The sequence below is a fragment of the Artemia franciscana genome, chromosome 11, assembly GCF_032884065.1.
Source record: "Artemia franciscana chromosome 11, ASM3288406v1, whole genome shotgun sequence".
Lineage (NCBI taxonomy): Eukaryota > Metazoa > Arthropoda > Branchiopoda > Anostraca > Artemiidae > Artemia > Artemia franciscana.
The window spans coordinates 45,500,055-45,521,170 of NC_088873.1; the positions used below are offsets into that span (position 1 = coordinate 45,500,055).

The 21,116-nt window shown below is 34.2% G+C and overlaps 2 protein-coding genes across 3 annotated transcripts in view; both read left to right on the plus strand.

Annotated features, from left to right (window-relative positions):
* The window catches only part of LOC136033280 (neural-cadherin-like), a gene marked incomplete at its 5' end in the record, with an annotated part of 72,366 nt that extends 62,942 nt beyond the window's left edge, over nucleotides 1-9,424 (plus strand). The window contains 3 exon segments of the mRNA XM_065714038.1: nucleotides 428-541; nucleotides 769-1,050; nucleotides 3,069-9,424. Coding sequence (XP_065570110.1) covers nucleotides 428-541; nucleotides 769-1,050; nucleotides 3,069-3,229 — 557 coding nt within the window.
* A 3,686-nt stretch (nucleotides 9,425-13,110) lies between these two features.
* On the plus strand, nucleotides 13,111-20,700 carry LOC136033281 (transcription elongation factor A N-terminal and central domain-containing protein 2-like). 2 transcript variants are annotated; one of them, XM_065714039.1, is made up of 2 exons: nucleotides 13,111-13,206; nucleotides 19,937-20,700. In XM_065714039.1, exon 2 carries the CDS (start codon nucleotides 20,010-20,012, stop codon nucleotides 20,640-20,642), a length of 633 nt encoding a protein of 210 aa, XP_065570111.1. In that variant the 5' UTR covers nucleotides 13,111-13,206; nucleotides 19,937-20,009; the 3' UTR covers nucleotides 20,643-20,700. The 2 variants fall into 2 exon arrangements, with proteins under 2 accessions (XP_065570111.1, XP_065570112.1); XM_065714040.1 differs by having other exon boundaries at nucleotides 13,132-13,179.
* Nucleotides 20,701-21,116: the final 416 nt, after the last annotated feature.

Sequence of the window (21,116 nt, forward strand, 5' to 3'; positions counted from 1 at the left end):
GAAAGAAATTATAACGCTTGAATAACTGCTTCACTTCAATCTTGATGTGCAAAGTATCATTTTCTTGTAGACAACTTAAAGTGGGATACTTTGAGAGGTCGCTTCTATAGACAATATAAACATGCCTAGAGTGCTTCACAGTTAATTCAACTGTGGTTATTATATGCTTGCATTCCTCTTGTTGGTGTGTGTTTCCTTTCTGTTCAAATGCTTCCTTGAGCATAATAATAATAATAATAATAATAATTTATTTATCACCCGCTTCACAAAACAGAGGTTAACGTGGAGTAAAATGCAAAAGAAAAATTAATGTTAAACAATGATAAATGTTTTTAATTATCGCTTTGTTTTACTATTATCAAAGTGATAATTTCATTATCAATGATAATTATCATTACTGATAATGATTCATGATTTATTTTTTCAGTATTGGTGCTAATATATGTTGTATATTCGCGTCGACGCGAAGCAGCTGTCAAATATCCTGGCCCTGACGATGACGTCAGAGAGAACATCATCAACTACGAAGACGAGGGTGGTGGTACGTTTTCTTCTTCACTTTCATTTCATATTTATTACAATTTCATTTGATTTCATTTAATTGAATTCATTTAATCTTTGAATTCATTTTGAATTCAATTCATTTTTGAATTCATTTTGCATTTTCTGGCGACGAGTATTTATTTTTTCTTCTTTTCGTATCTTTCTTCTTTTTATATAGTAGTGTTGGTGTTAGTTAATTCAAAAATTAATTTTCTTTAATTTTAGGAGAGGATGACATGACTGCTTATGATATAACTCCTCTTCAGATACCAATCGGCGGTCCACCAGTTTATGGCTTGGGGCCACGGGATTTAAAACCCCTCAAGTCTGCCATGCCTTATTTACCCCCACCAATAATGCCAGGAGAATCTACTGTGGGTATGTTTATAGAAGAGCATAAGCGTCGGGCAGATAATGATACAACAGCGCCGCCCTTTGACGATCTTAGAAATTATGCGTATGAAGGAGGGGGGAGTACAGCTGGGTCTTTATCTTCTCTGGCCTCTGGTAAGTCAATTTAATTTGTTGTTTTTTTATTACAAATGGCACTAGATGTGGCAATTTCTTTTAAAATGAGCCATTAAACAGCTCTCTGCGATGTTCCAGTGACAAGCTATCTGTGGGAAAAGAAAAGAAGGAAGAAATATGCCCTCGATGCAGAATATCATGGTTGCAGACAATTTTCTTGATTTCCAAACCAATCCATTTTCCTTGTTACTCAAGCTAAGGGAAAGTTAGTACTCTAGATAAGGTATTTGACAAGGCGATTCTAATAGTGTACTTCTTTTTTTTTTGATCTGACTCTAATCTTGGGAGTTATGGGATATTTTGTTTTTTACTATGGGACGTGACTGTCTCTTACTAGGTTGCAAGGTACCGCTGCAACCCGGACTATCTCAACAAATATGATATAGGTGAAACTTACATAATCTACATTTATAATGAACTATATCAATTTATATGTAATCCAGTTCCCCGAACCAGTTCCAGTTCCAGTTATCGAACGTAATGGTCCTAGAAGATCGGGAAAAGTCTTATTTGAACAGAAATCAAAAGTTCTACATGCCTTTTTTAAGCGACCAAAAAGATTAGAGGGCAACTAGCTCCCCTCCCATGCCTCTGGCATGATTTGAGAGATAGTCAGAAATTAAATAAAAAACAAGTTTTTCATCTGAAAGTAAAGAGGAACATTAAAAGTTAGAAAGAACAGAAATTATTTCGTGTATGAGGGTGGCTACCCCTTCCTCAACCCTTGCTCTTTACACTAAAGTTTGGTTCTTTGTCACAATTGTTTAAAGCAAAATAGCTCAAACACAAAAGCCCTTGAATTTGAATTAAACTAAAAAAAAACAAGTGTTTTCAACTAAAAGTAAGGAGTAAGTCCCCCTCTTCAACACCTCGCTCTTTACGCTAAAGATGTTCGGCACTTTAAACAAATTTACTTTTTGTTCAAATTTGACGACCCTTGTATTTCAGGAGTTGTTTTTAAATGATTGGTACAAACTTAAACTCTTGTGTAAAGAGCGAGGTGTTGAGGAGGGGGAAACCCCCTCGCATACGTAATAATTACTGTTCGTTTTAAGTTTAATGTTGGTCTGTATTTTCAGTTGAGAAATTGTTTTTTTTTTTTTTTTTGGTTTTTTTTTCTGTTCGTTTTTAAATAATGCCAGGATATCTGGCTCCACCTCTGTGGGAAAACTCCCCCTCCCACGAAAATATGCTCTGGGCAATTCAATCCTGATGAAAATTTACCCTGGACAATTACCCTTAACATCACCACGCGTAAAATTGAGTTGGTAAAGAGAAATAAGGCTTATAAAGAAATTTCGTATAGGAATTCAGGCAAATTCTCTCAGTATAAAATTTCCTCCGAAAAGTTCACCCCCTGGAAACTTCCGTCTTCGTAAAAAATTACCCTCGTGCAACATCCCCCAAGTCGAAAATTCGTCCTCCCCTCCCCATTATCCAAAAAAATGGATTAACACTTATTAACTACTGACACCTAATAATGGTGTAATATTGACATAATATGGTATATAATACAAAGAAACAAACTGCAGACACCTTCAATGTATTTCTTGTTTTACTTTCTTTGACATAAGTGACGATAATATGCTTATGTGGTTACCTCTTGACTTAACTTACTTGACTTAATGCTCCTGCCGAAATGCTTCCGGCGTCGAGAGTGATGCTACGTGGTGCCTCCATTTAGACCGGTCTCTTGCAAGGATGTGGACGTCCTCCTGAATATTTGCCATGGCTAAGAAGGCACCTGTCGTATCCTTCCATCTGGTTGGGGACGACTTCTTGGGCGTTTCCCGCCGTGCAGCACGGGATCAAAGTCAAACCTCTGCTGGTTACCTCTGCAAAAGAAAATTGACCGAATTTGCGGATCAAACTGAGCTCTCATGAAGAAATGGTTGTTGCAAGGTAGATGTGGGTAGATTGGATTACATTGTTCTCATTTCAAATATCCGGGCATAGTGAAAAATTTTAAATTGTTTAAAAGTTGTTTTTATTTATAGGGACAGATGACGACGAACAGGAGTTTGATTATTTGAGTCAATGGGGCCAGCGATTTGGTAAACTAGCCGATCTCTATGGACATAATGAAAGTGATGAAGATACAATTGATGATTTAAGCAGTGTGCCACCAATTGAACTAATGGGCTCTCTTAGACGCTAATTCCAGTTCTAGTCAATTTAATAATGAACAATTCTGCTTTGTTCTACTGAAACAGCTCATTGTGTGTCAATCTTTGTTTCGCATTTAAATGTGCTTCAAGTGATTTTAGGTGGTAACTTCATATCAAGCTTTAAAGTGGTTGCTAAGTCATTTAAGGTGAATGCCAAACTTTGCTGTGAATGAAGTAGATTCTAGAAGAATTTTCCCTTTTTCTATTAGGGATTGAGGAATTCCATAGCCCTCTAAACATAACCCTTTACTAAGCCTTCACAAGAAACTCATCGCTGAATTTTCACTTTTTCTATTGGGTTTCAGAATACATAGACTAATTTGCCTTGTTTAACCTAATAAGAGCCTATTCACCCTAAATTTAAGAACGATCCCTTTCCCTCCCGAAAAAAATCCGCGCACGTGCTTAAATGGCAAAATCGTGTATCTCTGCTATACCTCAGTTCTTCAGCTTGTTTCTTTTTATTTTTAGAGAAAATCATACTCGATTGTGTGACATCCTGCTAGCAAGGCCGTGTCCAGGGGGAGGGGGCTACAAGGTTCGACCCACCAACCCCCCCCCCCCAACTTTGTATCCAACTCGTAAAAAAGTAACAAATATGCATATAAACAAATTTTGACACGTTTTGTAAATTTTTTTGTAACCCTCCCCCCCCCCAACAAAAATCCCGGATACGTTCTTGCTTGCTAGCATGATTTTGCTACATCAGAGTAGATACATTTTTGACCCCCCAAAAATGAGCAAAAATACTTTGTATATTTCAAACACCCAAGAGTAAAGCCCAAACAAAAAGAAAGCTGCTCAATGGGTTTTCTCTTGGGTAGTAGATTTCAAATCAGCGTATCTTTTGATAACTACTTTGATACCTACTTGATTTTATATTAATTTTTGTTCGATTTGCTTTGGCTATAACAATCTTAAATAATATTTTAGAGTTCTTTTGGGTGTTCAGACAACTCTTGATAAGACTTATTTAATTTGAAAGTCAATGATTCTTTTGTTCTGTATTGTGTAAATGTGTGCCATTTTCGCTAAAGGTGTTGAACGATCTTGGTTGCTTATTCCAACCTCAGGTACTTTTTATAAGAAAGTTTTAAAATAAGAGCAAAAGAAGTTTGACCCGGAACATTGATGAAAATGATGCAGTAGCGACCCAGAATAACGAAATCAAAATTATATACGTTCCGAATTATTTGCGGCAATACTACTTAAGGCTAGTAAGTTGTTAGTAAGGGATTAAAGTTGTTGAAGTCCAACTATAAGATTCTAGATTGAATTCTAATTTAACTTGCTGTCAGGTGATTTTAAGTAATGGCATCTTGCGTAGCTCTTTTGATGAATAACTGGAACAATATAGTACGTTTTCTTTAAAATGAATAAAAAGTACGACAATGCTACTCTACAAAATGATTCAATATAACAGAGCTGTGTTGAAACGGGATAATACTATGTCCTGGGGTGTTGAATCATATCCCCTGGGGTGTTGATTCATTTCTGATCAGTTCGTGATTTGATCTCTCCTTGGCAGCATGGTCATAGTTTCGCAGGATTTTTTGGCAGGAATAATAAAAATTGAAATTGGTAATTTGAACGAGATAATTTAGGGCTCCGTGTGCCCGGGCTACGGTTAACCTTATTCTGGATACATTCCTGAATGTTGGGTACAGGGTTCGACCCCAAGTTTCGCAGGACTGAGTGGGAAAGGGACCTGTCGTTGAAATAAATTCCCAGAAACATCTCAAACGGCCCAGAACGAACTATTTTTTTCAGTGAATTTATAATTCCTTCAGCATTTATCGCAAATTCAGGAAATTAGTAATTTGAACGAGATAATTTAAGGCTCCGTGTGCATGGGCTACGGGTTGGCCTTACCCTGCATACATTCCTGAATGTTGGGTACAGAGTTTGACCCCAGATTTCGCAGAATCGAGTGGGAAAGGGACCTATCATTGAAATAAATTCCCAGAAACATCGCAAACGGCCTAGAACGAACTATTTTTTTTCAGTAAATTTATAATTCCTTCAGCATTTATTGCAAATTTTCATCGAATAACTGAGTTTCTTTTGCTCTTACATATGCAACTGATCTGTAATGTCCTAATGAGTGTGCTTTTTATTTATTTATTTTTTACTTATTTAATTATTTTGGACTTTCTTGATAAGAAATAAAATTAGATAATATAATTGTAGATACCTGACAAAGGTAATGTAGCTATAGTTTTCTGAGAATGATCTGTACTTAGATTACTCCAAAAATACTCATCCCCTTAGGCAGAATTTCATATTTTGTTTCATGTTTATAATGTAAATATTTTCTGTATGTTGATTAACTTGAAACATTGCGATCTCAGACCGTAGTCAGATAATGGCTGCATTGTTATTCTTACTCTGATTGTTAGACGTAGACTTAATTTAGGATGTTTATTGCACATTTTTGTTATATGTTTTTCTTGTATGACAGAGGTTGGATAGTCCGTACCAGGGACACGAATTGAGGGGCAGTCCTGCCCCCCGCCTCTCCCCATATATTTTGGAACATGACTATTATTTGGTATTTTCATTTGAAGAAAAAAATGCCGCATCCCGGATTTTGGAAAATATTTTCTAGTAATTTCGTTTTTTTTCGATAAATCCTTGCTCCCTTCTCTGTATTTTCAGCAATCGGGGCTGCTGCTCTGTATGTGCATTCTCTGATGGTCCTTCGACTTATTTGGCCAATATAGAGGATCTAATTTGAAGAAATGTCAGCGTTGTCACTTCTCTGATCGCTATCATTTTGACAAATTGACTTTTTTGTTTTTAATTGAAATTCTTCGTCTTCTAAGTGTTCTCTTTTGAAGATCGGCAACATCACCTTATTTTATGCAATAAAACGGTAGGTCTACTAAAACCGGTATTGTAATCAAAATCTTATTAATTCTGGTTGATGGACCCTTTGTATTTGGCATCATTCTTTTGGCTCTCTGATCTTTGAGGGTCAAAAATAAAATCTACCGGCCAAAATTGATCCCACAGCGTTTAATTGTGCCGCCCCCTCCCCAGGATAAATGCACTTAAATCGTACAAGCTAACATTCAAAATAAATTATAAGCAACTGCAACTACCATAGGAGGGACGTACGCAGGAGGGGGGGGGATTTTGGGACCTGCCGACTAAAATCATAAATTTCTTTGAAAGTCTGGACACGTAAAATTATCAAATAAATTTTACTTTAAATTATTGGACCCCCCACCGAAAAGTTCCCACGTATATACTTTCCTAGAACTTCGCGCCATAATATGATGAGCCATGTTTCGACATCGTAAATTAATAGGTAATATAAGTTAATTATTGCGAAAGTAATTGATAATGATTCATCAAGGGCATGGATTTTTTCGAACTGCTTTTATCAATTAGAAATTAGGTTATCTATGATCTGTTAAACATGTCTCAACATTGCACACCTTCTCTAGTAAGAAAAAACAGCTTTTAACTTGAATAAACGAAAATCAAAAATATGAAATATTATCCGAACAAGACTGAACCTGACCATTTTGAAAGCATTAATTGAAAATTTATGTGCATTCTGCAACATAAAATTTATGGGAAGTAGAAAAACAGAAAAATACATTTTGGGATCTTTAGGCATCCATGAAAAAGAATGTTTTTTTATCAAAAGCTTTAATCTTCGAATATTTCTATGAGCGGAAAAAGAGGATATAAAAGGTAATTACTTTACTAAAAAAAATAAATAACTAAAGATAATTTTAAGTATCTTAGGAACCAAATAGGTTCAAGGAAAACTAATTAAGTCAATCGATGGAACCTCATTTGATTGACGGGGTTGGAATGTAAATACAACTTTTACAAAAAAAATTACATAACCTCCTATGATTTATCAAAGCTAAGTTGGGAAGCCTGATATTATGCTCATAGGGGTTCCAATTCACGAATATTTAAAAGGAGGAGGGTTCTCAATTTTCTTTAATGTTGTCAAAAACGGTTTTTTCTCAAAATCTGAAGGAAGGCATTTTTGGTTTTCAGTTTTAAATGAAAATACCACAAAAAAGAAAGGATTTTCTAAAATCTAGGGGGCCCTTTATTTGCATCCATCCCCCGTGTGTACATTAGTCATGTTCGAGCTACCAACCCTTATGCTGAGGTATCACTATATAAGAGAAATGTTAGTAGTTAAAAGTAAAAAAAATCCGTTTACATTTTAAATGAACATTTCGGTTCTATATCCAAGAGCCGTTCTCGGCAAATAACATCTATCAATAAGCTAAGACTTAATCAAAACTCATGAGCGTCTAAAACAGCTTGTTTTTATAAAAAAAAAATTTTAGTGGATGTTTTATATATTTATTTTTTTATTAAATTTTATGTGGTCTTTGTCCTCCGGTAAGCTGAAGAGGCGACTTACACTCTCTTCTTATTTTTATTTTGTCATTTGACGCTAAGGAAAAAAGAGTGAGAAATATGTAATTCTTCCCTCGATTTCTAAACTATATTTTAATTTTTAAATTTCGGATATATGAAAAACATTTTGTCTTTACGCGACATAGTGATATCTCTAATTCTTTGAACAATGCCTGAAACTTATACACTCGAGATTTTCTATTAAACCTTGAGCCGCGAAGCTAATTGGGGTTGACAGAGGAGGTTTAATCGCAGTTGAATTTTATCCCCCTCCCCTTCCTCCGAGATTTTTAAAGATATCTATTTCCGGGGATTTGTGTTAAAAAAAATAATTGAAAATCTCCCTCTTAAATTTTTGTGAATTGTCACCGCTGTCTTGAACACTAATTTCGATTTCCTGTCTAATTTTTCTTTGGAATAATTTTTTTAGCAGAAACAATAAGCTAAATATACAACAATGTAATATATGTCCTCTTGTTGATGGGTTTCAGACGTTTGTTCACGCATTTTCAATCACTGCCCCGAATATACACCACTTGTGTGATCAATAATCTTAGCGTAGCACCACAATGAATGTCTTTTACTGTTATGTTCACAAAAATATCTCAACTAGAGCCACTAATAAGCGTGTCTCTTTCAGATATTGTAAAATTGAGAAGTGATTCGTGGCGGGTCATAAATTAGATTAAGGGTGTGATCCAGAATTATTTTTTCCGGTAACGATAATTAGTTTTTAATTATTATATTCGTTCCAAAACACAAGTAATCATAAATATTTATGTCTATTACGTAAGTTTTATTTCACTCTCTTGAAATGTTTTGTAAAGATCAAATGTTCTGAATAAGCTTGCTTTTGACAGTCAGCACTGATGAAAACATTCTAGGAAGAAACTGAGGATAGACGAGCATAATCACCAAATTTTTTGGTTTCCGAAGCATTGTTCAGTTGGACATCCGCATTATATGCAGATGTCTTTGTTATTTCCTTTTCCTATTTCCTTTTCCTATTTTTTGTTATTTCCTTTTCCTATTTTTGTTATTTCCTTTGCTATTTCCTTTGTTATTTCCTTTCCTAAACGCCGGATAATATTCATTGTTTTTTTCTTTTTTTCTCATTATGAGTATAAAAGAGGCTAGTTTTATTATAATCCTGCTTTGTGGGACGAAGTAATTATTTATTGTTAATGATAATTGACTTCTCAGAATACTCTTAATTGATTTAATTGACACCTAATCCCCGTTTTCATAAAGTCACAAGTGGCTCCCTGAGTGAGCTGCCAATAGATCTGCTATGTTTACAGTAAGCAGTGCTGATGGAAAAGTGCCAATTCACGAAAATGTTGGGGGTGCATGCATTTTCTTCAATTTTTTTTAATGAAGTTGCAAAAAAATATATATATTTTAAGAATCTAAAGGCGTGGTCAATTATTTTTGCGATTATCTTTTTCAATGAAAATACCAAAGAAGCGGTTTTTAAAAATCTAGGGGAAAGTCCCCTCCACCTCAATAAGCACCCCTGTGTTGGTGTGTTATAATTGGCAGTTCATTCTAAGATATTTGGAGCCAGCTATATAGAAGTTTATCGCTCTGGTTGATTATATTTGTGTGATTCGCTACACCCTGTGCACCTCTAAGCCATCACTTATTTGTACTATTATCTCCAAAATTTCTGTTCTGCTCTTTTCATTTTTATATTTTTGTTGAGTAATTCATAATTGTTCTGTATATTTGTTTAAGACTAGGAAAATGTAAAAAAATGATTTTGTATAATATATTTCCGATCCATATTTAATGTTTTACTGAGCTGTTTTTATTCATTTATAAATAGGGCAATTGAGTTAAAAACGAAATTTCGATATTTACCAGTGTGTTTGTGAAAAAAAGCTAACGAATTATTAGCAATTAAGTTATTGAAAGTATCTATATTTCAATTGCTTCCGGGTTATCAATCCTTCGAATTGATCCATGTCTAATTGACGTTGGACTTTATTTCGATAACATAGTATAAGAAAGAAAAAAGGCAATTTGGAAGACATCTAATGGTGTGGTGCCAATTTTGACTGCAAATTCAATTCAAAACGAAATTTCCTACAAGATAGATTACTTTTCCTTTCGCTCGACCCATCTTGGGTCAATTCATTCCTAAAAAGACTTTGTTGTGAAAAAAGGGCAAAAAAAACCTGAAGGAAAGGGGAAAATCTGTCGGAGCCTTTTTATACCGTTGTTGACGAATCTCTACTATAGTGATTCAGTTCCTCAATTACAATACGTTTCTCCTTAGCTCATTGTCTTAAAATATCTTCATTTCAGGACATTTTCCTTCTTCTCTGTTCAGATTATATATCCTTTTAGAATTGATTCTTTTATATTTAATAAAAAAGTAAAGATTAATCAAATCTCAAAGACTCAAAGTTGCTTTGTAAGTATTTACAAAGTTTTGTAAACGTCTGTAAAACGTCGGAGTGGTACTCTGACTAGGATTTAAGGGTTCAGAATTACGATTAAAATTTTTATTTAGTTGTGCCACCCCCAAAACCCAAAAAAACTATCTTTAGTGCATGCACGGGTTTTGGTAAACCATAAGTTTAAAAAATAACTTCAAAATTTTCAATACCGATTCCTGGGTTACCAAAGTCCTACCAGCCCTGCTTGATAAATAAATTTAAACTTTTCGTCTTGTGATTCATATCGAGGAAAAAAAATATAGCTTGCTTAATATGTATATGTTACCCTGAATGTCTGAAATTGGTGAATGTTGGCACTCAAAGCCGAATGTCCAAAATACCTTTTTTCTCCTTGGTTCTATTCAGCGTTGCCAGCCAACTTTTTCAGCTAAATACAAGGTTTGATATAGACAGGTTAGTTAAGGCTAGGTTTTTAACCCGTTTCTGATATTTACAACCAAATTTAACCAAAAATAGCATAATAATAATCTAACCTAACTTTTACCATCATAGCTTGCATAAGACTGAAAAAGCTGACTCGCAAAGCTAATTGAATCCAAGCAGAGAAAAAGGAATTTCGGACATTCACCAGTGAAATATCAACATTAACCAGAATTTGGGCATTCAGAGCAACATATGTAAACAGTATGAGAGACTAGTAAGAATTATTAAAAACCATCAAGTCACTGACTGACTTAAGAGACTAGTAAGAATTATTAAAAACCATCAAGTCACTGATAATTCAGTGGTACCAAGTAAAAAAAAAAATCAAAACAAGCTGATATTTGGACCATTCGGATTTCAATTAAAAGACCCTTTGGTTTTGAAACCTTTTTAGATTGACTATAGAACCGTCAGGGTTAGTTTGAAATGCAGAAATTGGGATAATTTGTCAACATGTATACACATATACTTATTTTGGCTGAAGAGTTCGCCATTTTACTCAAGAATATATATAAAAAAATAAGAATAGAATCAGGAATAGGTTTTTCATGGAAAAGATATCTATGAACACGGAAATTTTGTACAGGAGGATCTTCATGGGAATTATTTGGTAGTAGTGGGTCTCAGGTTTTAAAAAAAAACCTGCGTGAACACACATGCTAAGACCACGATAACTATTATTAATCTGACCCTCTCCACTAACATACAAAGTTTTTATAATCCATAATAAGACCAAGACTGTTGACTAATTTTCCGATTTTTTTAACTTCTTTTTAATCTGACTTTCTATTATGGTGGATTTTTGAGTTCCTCTATTTCTCTGTGTTTCGATGTTGACGTGTTTGAGTGATTTACTCACTCAACGACAATGTTGAGTGATTTACTTGGGCACTATGGCACAAAGCACGTTTTAGCTTATCATTCTTTGATTGCGTATGTTTTGAGATCAATTTGCGGGTGTACAAAGCTCTATCTATCTATCTTATCTATATATCTTCTATCTTTGTGGCTATTACCTAAGCAAAAAAAATCCAAAGAAATACATATTCACAGATTTATTCGAATTTTGTCAGGTTTAAATAAAGACCATCGGTGAATACTTGATATATTTACATTGTAAACTATTTATAGACTACTTTATAGTCTATTTATTGACTACGTATAGTCTATTTATACTACGTATAGTCTATTTATGACTACGTATATGACTATGACTACGTATGTGACTTATACGTATATGACTACGTATGTGACGTATACGTATATGACTACGTATAGTCTATTTATTGACTACGTAATATTATATTTGTAGTTTATTGAGGCATGTCCCGGGTCAGGAGAGTCAATAGTCTTTTAATTTCAGGGGGAGGGTTTTATGTTTAGTCATTACGATACTTTAATAACACGTGACAAAAGTCATATATTAATAGGTAAAAAAAGTACAATTTAAAAGTATAAGTAGACAGGGTAAAATCAAGGCGAAAAAGTACAACTTGAACACCCTGTGGATTTTCAATTTCTCATTTTTTTTTATACGAAAATTGCGGTCACATTTTTTTGTAGCGTATCCTTTTCAAATCAGCATCAGGTCAAGTAAATTGTTTTACATTGTTGGTCTCGGTCCCTTCTTGACGAACTTCAGTTTAACTGAATTTGTGCTTTCCTTTGGACGATGATATTTGGGGAATTTTTTTTTCGAAAGTGAATGTTCTATACACTAATAGAAGCCTACATATTTTTTTTTCTTTAGAACAAAAAAACTTTTAAGACTCGATGGTATTTCGAGTACTCCTCGAGATCTTTGATAAAGTTTTATTTCAGATTGATACGCTTGAACAGAGGTAACTGTTTTAGGAAGCATAGCATGGAGGAAGATTTTCCTAAAATTTATAATGAAGATCAAACACATAAAGAAGTATTTTTCTAAATTTAAAGGCATCAATGTCATTTTTTTCCTCTTTTATGTAATAATAACCAAAAAAAAATGTAATTTTCTAAATTTAGGTAATGTTCGCTGATGGCCGAGGCTTTCTTTAATTCTATGAGTTAGAATGCAGCTTTCAACTTTGCTAGTCCTCTTCCTATCAGCAAATCTTCTAGAAGGTTGACACTGAGGATGTTATGGTCTATGCTTACTCTTTAACAATGAACAGAAACTAAAATTGACTAGTTATTTTCAGCAGTCTCATCCTATCCCAACAGCAATTGCTTTCCTATGAATAAAAACACTTTAATTTGACCAAAAACTCGCTGATATTACTTTGTTATTATTTTTGCTATTATTTCTATTACTGTATTTCGCTACTTTGTTTACAATCACTGGGTCGTTTACGCTTCCCTTCACAGAAATTGACACCTCTCTAGAATACTCAGCTCCATAGATTTTAGTTCACAAATCAGAGAAATTTTGCATGGAAGGAATGCCTTCAGAAATACCAATTGGAGATTAAAGTTGGAAAGGACATTTAGAAACCGTCGGTTTGATGTCGTCAGTTCGATTTGATGTCGGCATCAAGATCGCCTGAATTTTCCAATTCTTTTTCATTGTATTGACTTTTTTTTACTTCCGATTTCTTTCTTCAAAGGCAATTCTGGCAATTTTGCTTATAAAATTCAAACTCCGATAATGTGCATGGAGATCACAGGAGCCTAAGGTGAACCTTGGCTCCTTATTTCAAAAAGTATGCCTATTTTGAATGTCGATAAAACACACAGTCTACCAAAAAGTTATTAAGGCCTAGTTTTATCCTTTAACCGTAGGTTTGACAGTGAAACATCAGATGGTTAAAGAACAGAAATCAGATAGGAAGAATGAAATAGCCTAGGCTAGGTAAAATTTTAATTTAGTGACTTTTGGCTTTGCTGGGAAGGGGTTAGGTTAGGAAAATGAAACATTCAGGGATGGGTCTAAAGGCTAAAATATGTCCTAGGAAGGTATTTTAGAGTACCTACCTTGGTAAAATTCTAGTTTAATGACTTAGCTATCTTGGAAAGGGGTTAGTTTAGAAAAATGAAACTTTCAGGAATGGGTCTAAAGGCTAAAGCATGTCCTGGGAAGGTATTTTGAAATAGCCTACTTACCTTCACTTTCTCTCCCTCTAGTGGGTCCTGACCTTTAAAATATGTATGCTATAAAAGTGAAACCTTGATCTTCTGCTTGAATGAAGTACAAAAAAAAATATTTTCAGCTTCATAACTTTGCTCAATCCCAATTTATAAGATTTTAAAGATAGGCAAATAAATTTCCTAAATTTTGAAAAAAAAACATTGATATGGCTCAGAATTCTACTCAAATAACAGGAATTGCATTTTAAGAACTAAAGGCAAAGAAAAAGTAACTGTAACTGAAAATTAAGGTAAATTGTTGTTTTGTCTAAATTTCAATATGTAGGCTATAGACCTGTCATGTATACAAATTTCAGGACACTCTAGAGGGAGAAGGAATAGAGGTGGGTACTTTAAAATATCTTCCCAGGATATACTTTAGCCTTTAGACCCATCCCTAAAAGTTTCTTTTTCCTAACCTAACCCCTTTCTGAGATAGCCAAAAGTCACTAAACTAGAATTTACCCCTACCTCCACTCCCTCTCCTTCTATAGGGTCCTGACCTTTGATGACCTTTAAAAATATTTTTGTTGTAAAAGTGAAACCTTGCAAAATAGATCTTCTGCTTGAATAAAGTACAACAAAATTGTTTTCAGCTTCACAACTTTGCTCAATCTCAATTTATAAGGTTTCAAAGATATGCAAATACATTTCCTAAATTTTGAAAAATGTTTAAAAATTTGTATCTGAAAAAAAGAGCTTTCTAGTGAGCAAAATTGCAATTTGTTGCTTACTGAGGAATGGTAGGCCTAAATATTATCTTAGTGCCTATCTCTTAGCCAGTACTCATTCCAAAATCTAGATCTACAAAGTCAGACAATAAGCAATTAATTATACAGAGACATATTAGCCTCTACAGATACAGAGACAAGTATACAGAGACAATTAGCCTCAGCTCAGTGGATAACTACTATGTAGCTATATTTTAATAAATATTTAGTTAGTATTTTAGTAAGGTTAGATTAAATTATATTTTTATGTGGCCCCCTAATATTCAGATATTGAATATTCTAATATTCAAATTATATATATCCTATCATTTGACCAAGTATCTCAGTTGTTTCAATCCTGTACCTATAGATTCAAATTCTTGAGTGTGTAGCCTACTGGCTAACAGGTAAGTACCATTATTTTCCTTAGTCTTATCAATAAAATAGGTAAAATTCAAGATAAGCTACTTTTTGCTGTCTTGGAAAGGGGTTAGAAAAATTAATCTTTCAACTTCATAGCAGGTCTGCATGCCTAATGTGTTAGGTACAATTATTCTGCATATAATGTAGCAAGAATTGCTTTCTAACTTCACATATTTTCCATCTGTTCTGTCACTCCTCCTTGTCTTGTCTTCTGCTAAGCTGAAAGAAAATCTGGTTCTATAATGCATCAATGAATTAACAACTTGAACAGTAGGGATTTTATCAGTACTGAAGTAGGTTACAAGAAAACTGTTTTCAACTTCACAAATTTGCTCTATCTCAGTTTAAAAGGGTTCAAAAATCTGTAAATTTTTAAATCTTAAAAATCTTAAGCTTAGAAAACAAGAGCTAAGAGCTCATATGGCACTTGTGACAAGGCCAGACCATATGGTATGAGCTCTAGCAAAATTCTAAGAATCAATAGATTGATTAAAAAGGAAAATCAGAGGCTTACTGCTGGTCGGGATTTAAAATATGAGCTCTGAGTCATGAGGTCCTTCTAAATATCAAAATTCATTAAGATCCAATCACCCACTTGTAAGTTATAAATACCTCATTTTTTCTACTTTTCCTCTCCCTTCAGCCCCCAGATGGTCTAATCAGGGAAAACAACTTGATCAAGTCAATTTGTGCAGCTCCTGGACATGCCTACCAATTTCCATTGTCCTAGCATGTCCAGAAGCACCAAACTTGCCAAACCACTGAACCCCACCCCCTAACTCCCAAAGAGAGCAGATCCAGTATGATTATGTGAATCATGTATCTATGACATTTGCTTATTCTACCCACCAAGTTTCATCCCAATTTCTCTACTCTTAAGCATTTTCCAAGATTTCCAGTTCCCCCCCCCCCATGGCCTAGAGACTAAGTATCAATTATTTTATCATGGGAAGGAGTAGAGGTCCCAGAAATAAGCCAAAAAAATTGTATTCCTGGATCAGTTTGAAACTCACAGCTGTAAACCTGGGCCAAGAGGTACTTAATGTACGAAAAAGAATAAGTTTTATGTACTGTCCCACCCTCCATAATGTGGTAGGAAAAGGGCCCTGTTTTTTTTTTCAATTGGCTTGAAAATTATATACTTAAGTCCTCAGGCTAAGAGGACACCAATGGACTAGGAAACACTGAAAAAGGATCTGTTCCTCTCAAAAAAGCCCTGGGACAAGGGCCATAGATAATGGATATTGTCAATTGTTTGTAAATGATTTTCATAAGAAAGAAAGGGAGGGCTTATTTGATATTGAATGTGAAAGTGGCTTGTAGCTTTTGGAGATTGGTCTTTTTATATAAAAAAAGTAAATTATTTTGTTGCAGTAAAATATGTTGTGGTCTCAGTAATACGCCAACTAATTTTTTGTCCAAGATCCATTTGAAAATTACAACTCTAAGTTTGTGGGGTAAGAGGTACTTCATGTACACAACTATTTCTGGTTATGCTATCCCATAATGGAGCTAGAAAGGGCCTAAAGTTTATACCAATTGACTTGACATAGTTCAGCTATCAAGCAAAGGGGGCCACAATTCTGAAAGGAAAATAAAAAAGGAATGGTCCTTCCAGAACAGAGTCCAACAAAAGGCAAGAAAAATTCGCTAGCCACTTCATACCAAAAGTTTTTTTTATAGAAACTTGGGGGGGGGGGGGCTCATTTGATTTGAAAGTTCTAGTCATTCTTCTTTAAGGCTGAAAGGGAATCAGAGACAACCAGTCTCCCTCCTGTGGCCTCTGCTAATATTCATTCCCCCATAAGCTCACCTGATTTTGAATTACTAGCCACTGAATACCAAAAGTTTTTTTTTATAGAAACTTGGGGGGTGGGGCTCATTTGATTTGAAAGTTATAGTCATTTTTCTTTAAGGCTGAAAGGGAATTGGAGACAACCAGTCTCCCTCCTGTGGGCTCTATACTGGTATTCATTCCCCCATAAACTCACCTGATTGTGAATCAAAATTTTGGGATAGTCATTTTGTTAAAAAGTATTCAAAGTTCTAATAAGTATGCTTCTAGGATTGACATCACCCAGGGCAATGGCATGAAATTGTCTAAATTACCCGTTTTCACAGGGGAAGGGGGTAGAGGTAAAATAAAAGATACTGTGTGTATCCTGGTCATTGAAATTCCATTGGGCAAGTAGGTAGACAATTTTCAGCTCTAATCCATCAAATCATTTTTGCGCTGTATTCTACTGTGGAGCTTATAATCTCTGTCTGTTCAAACAGACAGTCACTTAAAACTTTTTTTGGTCACTTAAAAAGGGAACTAGAACTTTTAATTTCTGGTAGAATGAGCCCTCCTGGAATATTCTAGGACCACTGGGTCAAGCCTGAAAATTCTACAAGAGGGTTCTCTGATATGCTGAATGCAATGCCATGATTTTCGATAAGATTGTATTACTTTTAGGGGTAGTTTCCCCCTATTTTCCAAAATAAGGCAAATTTTCTCAGGGTTGTAACTTTTGATAAGTAAGACTAAATTTGATGAAACTTATATATTTTAAATTAGCATAAAAATCTAATTTTCTTGATGTATGTATTATTATCAAAATGCCATTTTTAAAGATTTTTTTACTAATGAGCCAGATCGCTCCTTACTGCAGTTTTTTACCACAAACTGTTTGATTGGCCATAATTCATTTCTCCAATGTTTCTAAAAGTCTCTTTTTATCACCATGATTGCTTGTTACACAACTTTATAACTAATCCGTATCATCACAGACAAACTTTACAATCAACAAATAAATAACTGACCTCGCTTTTAAGAAAGTGGTTTGCCCCTTGTTGCTTTTCATAAGTTTAAAAATTGTATCTGAAGTCAAACAGCTTGTGGTAGCCTAATGAACTGTTGTAAGGAGCGACCCAGCTCAATAATAACCAAAACTCTAAAAAACGGAATTTTGATACCAATAGTTAATCAAAGGAATCGTATTTTAATGCTGATTTTAAATATATAAGTTTCATCAAGTTTAGTTTTACCCATCAAAAGTTACAAGCCTGAGAAAATTTGCCTTATTTTAGAAAATAGGGGCAAACACCCTCGAAAAGTAATACAATCTTAACGAAAATCATACCATCAAATTCAGTGTATCAAAGAACCTTATTGTAGAAGTTTCAAGCTCCTATCTACAAAAATGTGGAATTTAGCATCTTATGCCAGAAGACAGATCACAGATGCGTGTTTATTTATTTATTTTTTTTTTCAGGGGTGATCGTATTGACTCATTGGTCCTAAAATGTCGCGAGAGGGCTCATTCTAAAGGAAAATAAAAGTTCTAGTTCTAGTGCCATTTTTAAGTGACCAAAAAACTGGAGGGCACCTAGGCCCCCTCCCATGCTCATTTTTTTCGAAAGTCACCAGATCAAAATTCTGAGATAGCCATTTTATTCACCATAGTCAAAAAACCTAATAAATATGTCTTTGTGGATGACTTACTCCCCCACAGTCCCCATGGGAGGGGCTGCAAGTTACAAACTTTGACTATTGTTTACGTATACTAATGGCTATTGGGAAGTGTACAGACGTTTTCAGGGGGATTTGGGAGGAGGGGGAGAAGTTGAGGGGGGTTACGTGTAAGGATCTTTCCATGGGGGAAGAGAATTTCAATGAAGGGGGTGCAGGACTTTATAGCATTATTTAAAAAAAAACAATGAAAAAATGAGTATGAAAAGTTTTTCAACTGAAAGTAAGGAGCAGCATCAAAACTTAAAACGAAAAGAAATTATTTCGCACATGAGGGGTTCACGTCCTCGTAATACCTCGCTCTTTATGCTAAAGTATTTTTAGTAATTTCAACTATTTATTCTATGGCCTTTGGGATTCAGGGGTCATTCTTAAGGAATTGGAACAAAATTCAAATTTTAGCGTAAAGAGCGAGGTATTGACGAGGGGGTAAACCCTCTCATATACGTAATAAAAACATACGAATATAGAAATTTTTGCTTAATTCGTAAATTAGGTATGTTTTTTACTAATGAAAACGTTCGTAAAAATTAAAAGTTCTAGTTGCCTTTTTAAGTAATAAAAAAATTGGAGGGTAACTAGGCCTCCTCCCCTGCTCCTTTTTTCTCTAAGTCTTCTGATTAAAACTATGAGAAAGCCATTTAGCCTCAAAAAATAATATGCAAATTTCGTTTTAATTATTTATGTGTGGAGAGCTAAAATCAAAACATGCATTAATTCAAAAACGTTCAGAAATTAGATAATTAGATTTTAGATTATTTAGATTCATTAGATTTTAGACTAGATTTTAGATTAATTAGATAAATTAGATTTTTTTACTGTTTTAAAAAGTAGAGTTAAGAGAAAGAGTCAAACTTTAGTGTAAAGAGCAGAATGTTGAGGAGGAAAAACCCGTTTCATATATGGAGTAATTTCTGTTTGTTTTCTATTGTCGCTCCTTACTTTCAGTTAAAAAAAAACTTGTTTTTTTATTTAATATCTCGTAATAGCTGACTCTTCTGAGTGAATTGGATAGGAGTTTTAACCCATATTGGATGTTCAAATTTCTTATTTTTTTAAAATTTGACAACTGTGCTATAAGACAAATGCCACACTTAACTATATTCTTACGATGATGAGAAACACGGTTTTGAGTTTTTGTGCTATAGTTCCTCTGTTTCCTAATTTGTAGCTTTGCAAATCTTTTTTTGTGTATGTCTTACTGTTGCTTTAAATGGTATATGGTCAATCCACGTCGTTGATAAAAACAAAATTATGCATGACTACAGCACCAATAATGTACCCTGTGTGCATTTGAATGAATTGAGCTAAATTCAACCTTCAAGCCAATTTTTTATGTTGAGCTGCCTGAGTGAGGATTTTTAGATAATTTTTTTTGAAAAAAAATGAAAGTTTCAATTTAGTTGTTTGCTTCTCTGTATGTCAAATCCGACTAAAGATTAAAAGACCTGACTAGAAGAAAAGATTTTATTTTCAATTGAAAATAAATTTCTAGCGGTTTTCCTATAGAAAATAAATTTTCACACAGACCCTTCACATTTTTATTTTTTTTATTTTTTATTTTCTTTTTCTTTTATCAATAGGTGTAGCTGTAGTGTGGCTTAAGGATTGTAATAGTGTAATTTGTGTTATTTCACATTTTAATTTTATCTGTTCTAGGTAATCCTTGATATTGTTAGCCTGAAGACACTATGTCCCATGAATCAATAGTGTAATATCTGTGTCTACAAGAATGGATAAGTTTGTAATTCGTCTTAGTAAGCCCGCGGACTTAAATGCCAAATCATCATCGTCTGGTAAAAAATTGAGACAATCAAAAATTGAAATGTTGCCAGGTGTAGTAAACGTTAAAGACTTTGAAAAATATGCCCAAATTTTGAAATCATCAACAAATTCCCATGAAATTCTCAAAATATTGGACAAGATTGAGAAAAAAGTTCCGAGTACTGAAGTATTGAAAAGTACTGGAATAGGGAAAGTTGTTCGAAAGCTTTCAACACATTCTGATCTGGAAATTGCCTCCAAAGCTGATGACGTTTTTGAAAAATGGAAAGGACATGTTGAAAAAATGGCATGTAGAAAGCCTGTAGAAGTCTCAAGTGACACTGCAACTCAAGAAAGAAGGGAAAAGGCTAGAAATATGATTTCCAAATATTTAGATGAAGAACTTGGTAAAAGGATTGAGCATGAAGTATTTAATTATAATAATCAACTCTTAAATTATAAATATAGAAAGTCTATTAGAAAGGTGGCATTGGCCTTACAAAGCCAGCCAGACTTGAGGGAGACGTTTTTGAAGGAAAGAGTGAAATATAAGGAGCATTTAAAGAGGCTCTTCAGTACCTCCAGTAGTGATAGTGAATAGTTTTGAAACAGGGTCATATTTTTTGCATTATTTTCAATAAAATTTGTTTAACAAATAACCTATCTGACGGATACTATCTATGAGGTCGTTTTAAAGCTGATTTGTTTTCGTAACATTTAGGTAGGTCAGTTTTGCGGTAAGTTTTTGAAAGTACTATTGGTTACTCTATTTGGAATCTGTGGCTTTTTAAGAGGCTTTAACAGAAATTAAATTAAGAAAAAAAATATTTTTTTTTAACTGAAAGTAAGGAGCGACAGTAAAACTTTAAACGAACAGAAATTACTCCGTGTATGAAAGGGTCTGTTCCCTTCTCAACGCCCAACTCTTTACGCTAAAGTTTGACTTTTTCTCTCAATTCTACTTTATTAAACAGTAAAAAACTTAGCGTAAAGAGCGGGGTGTTGAGAAGGGAACAGCCCCTTTCATACACGGAGTAATTTCTGTTCGTTTTAAGTTTTATTGTCGCTCCTTACT

What these genes read in the sequence shown, in the direction of transcription:
- LOC136033281 (XM_065714039.1), top strand. Translation starts at nt 20,010, where the DNA reads ATGGATAAGTTTGTAATTCGTCTTAGTAAGCCCGCGGACTTAAATGCC.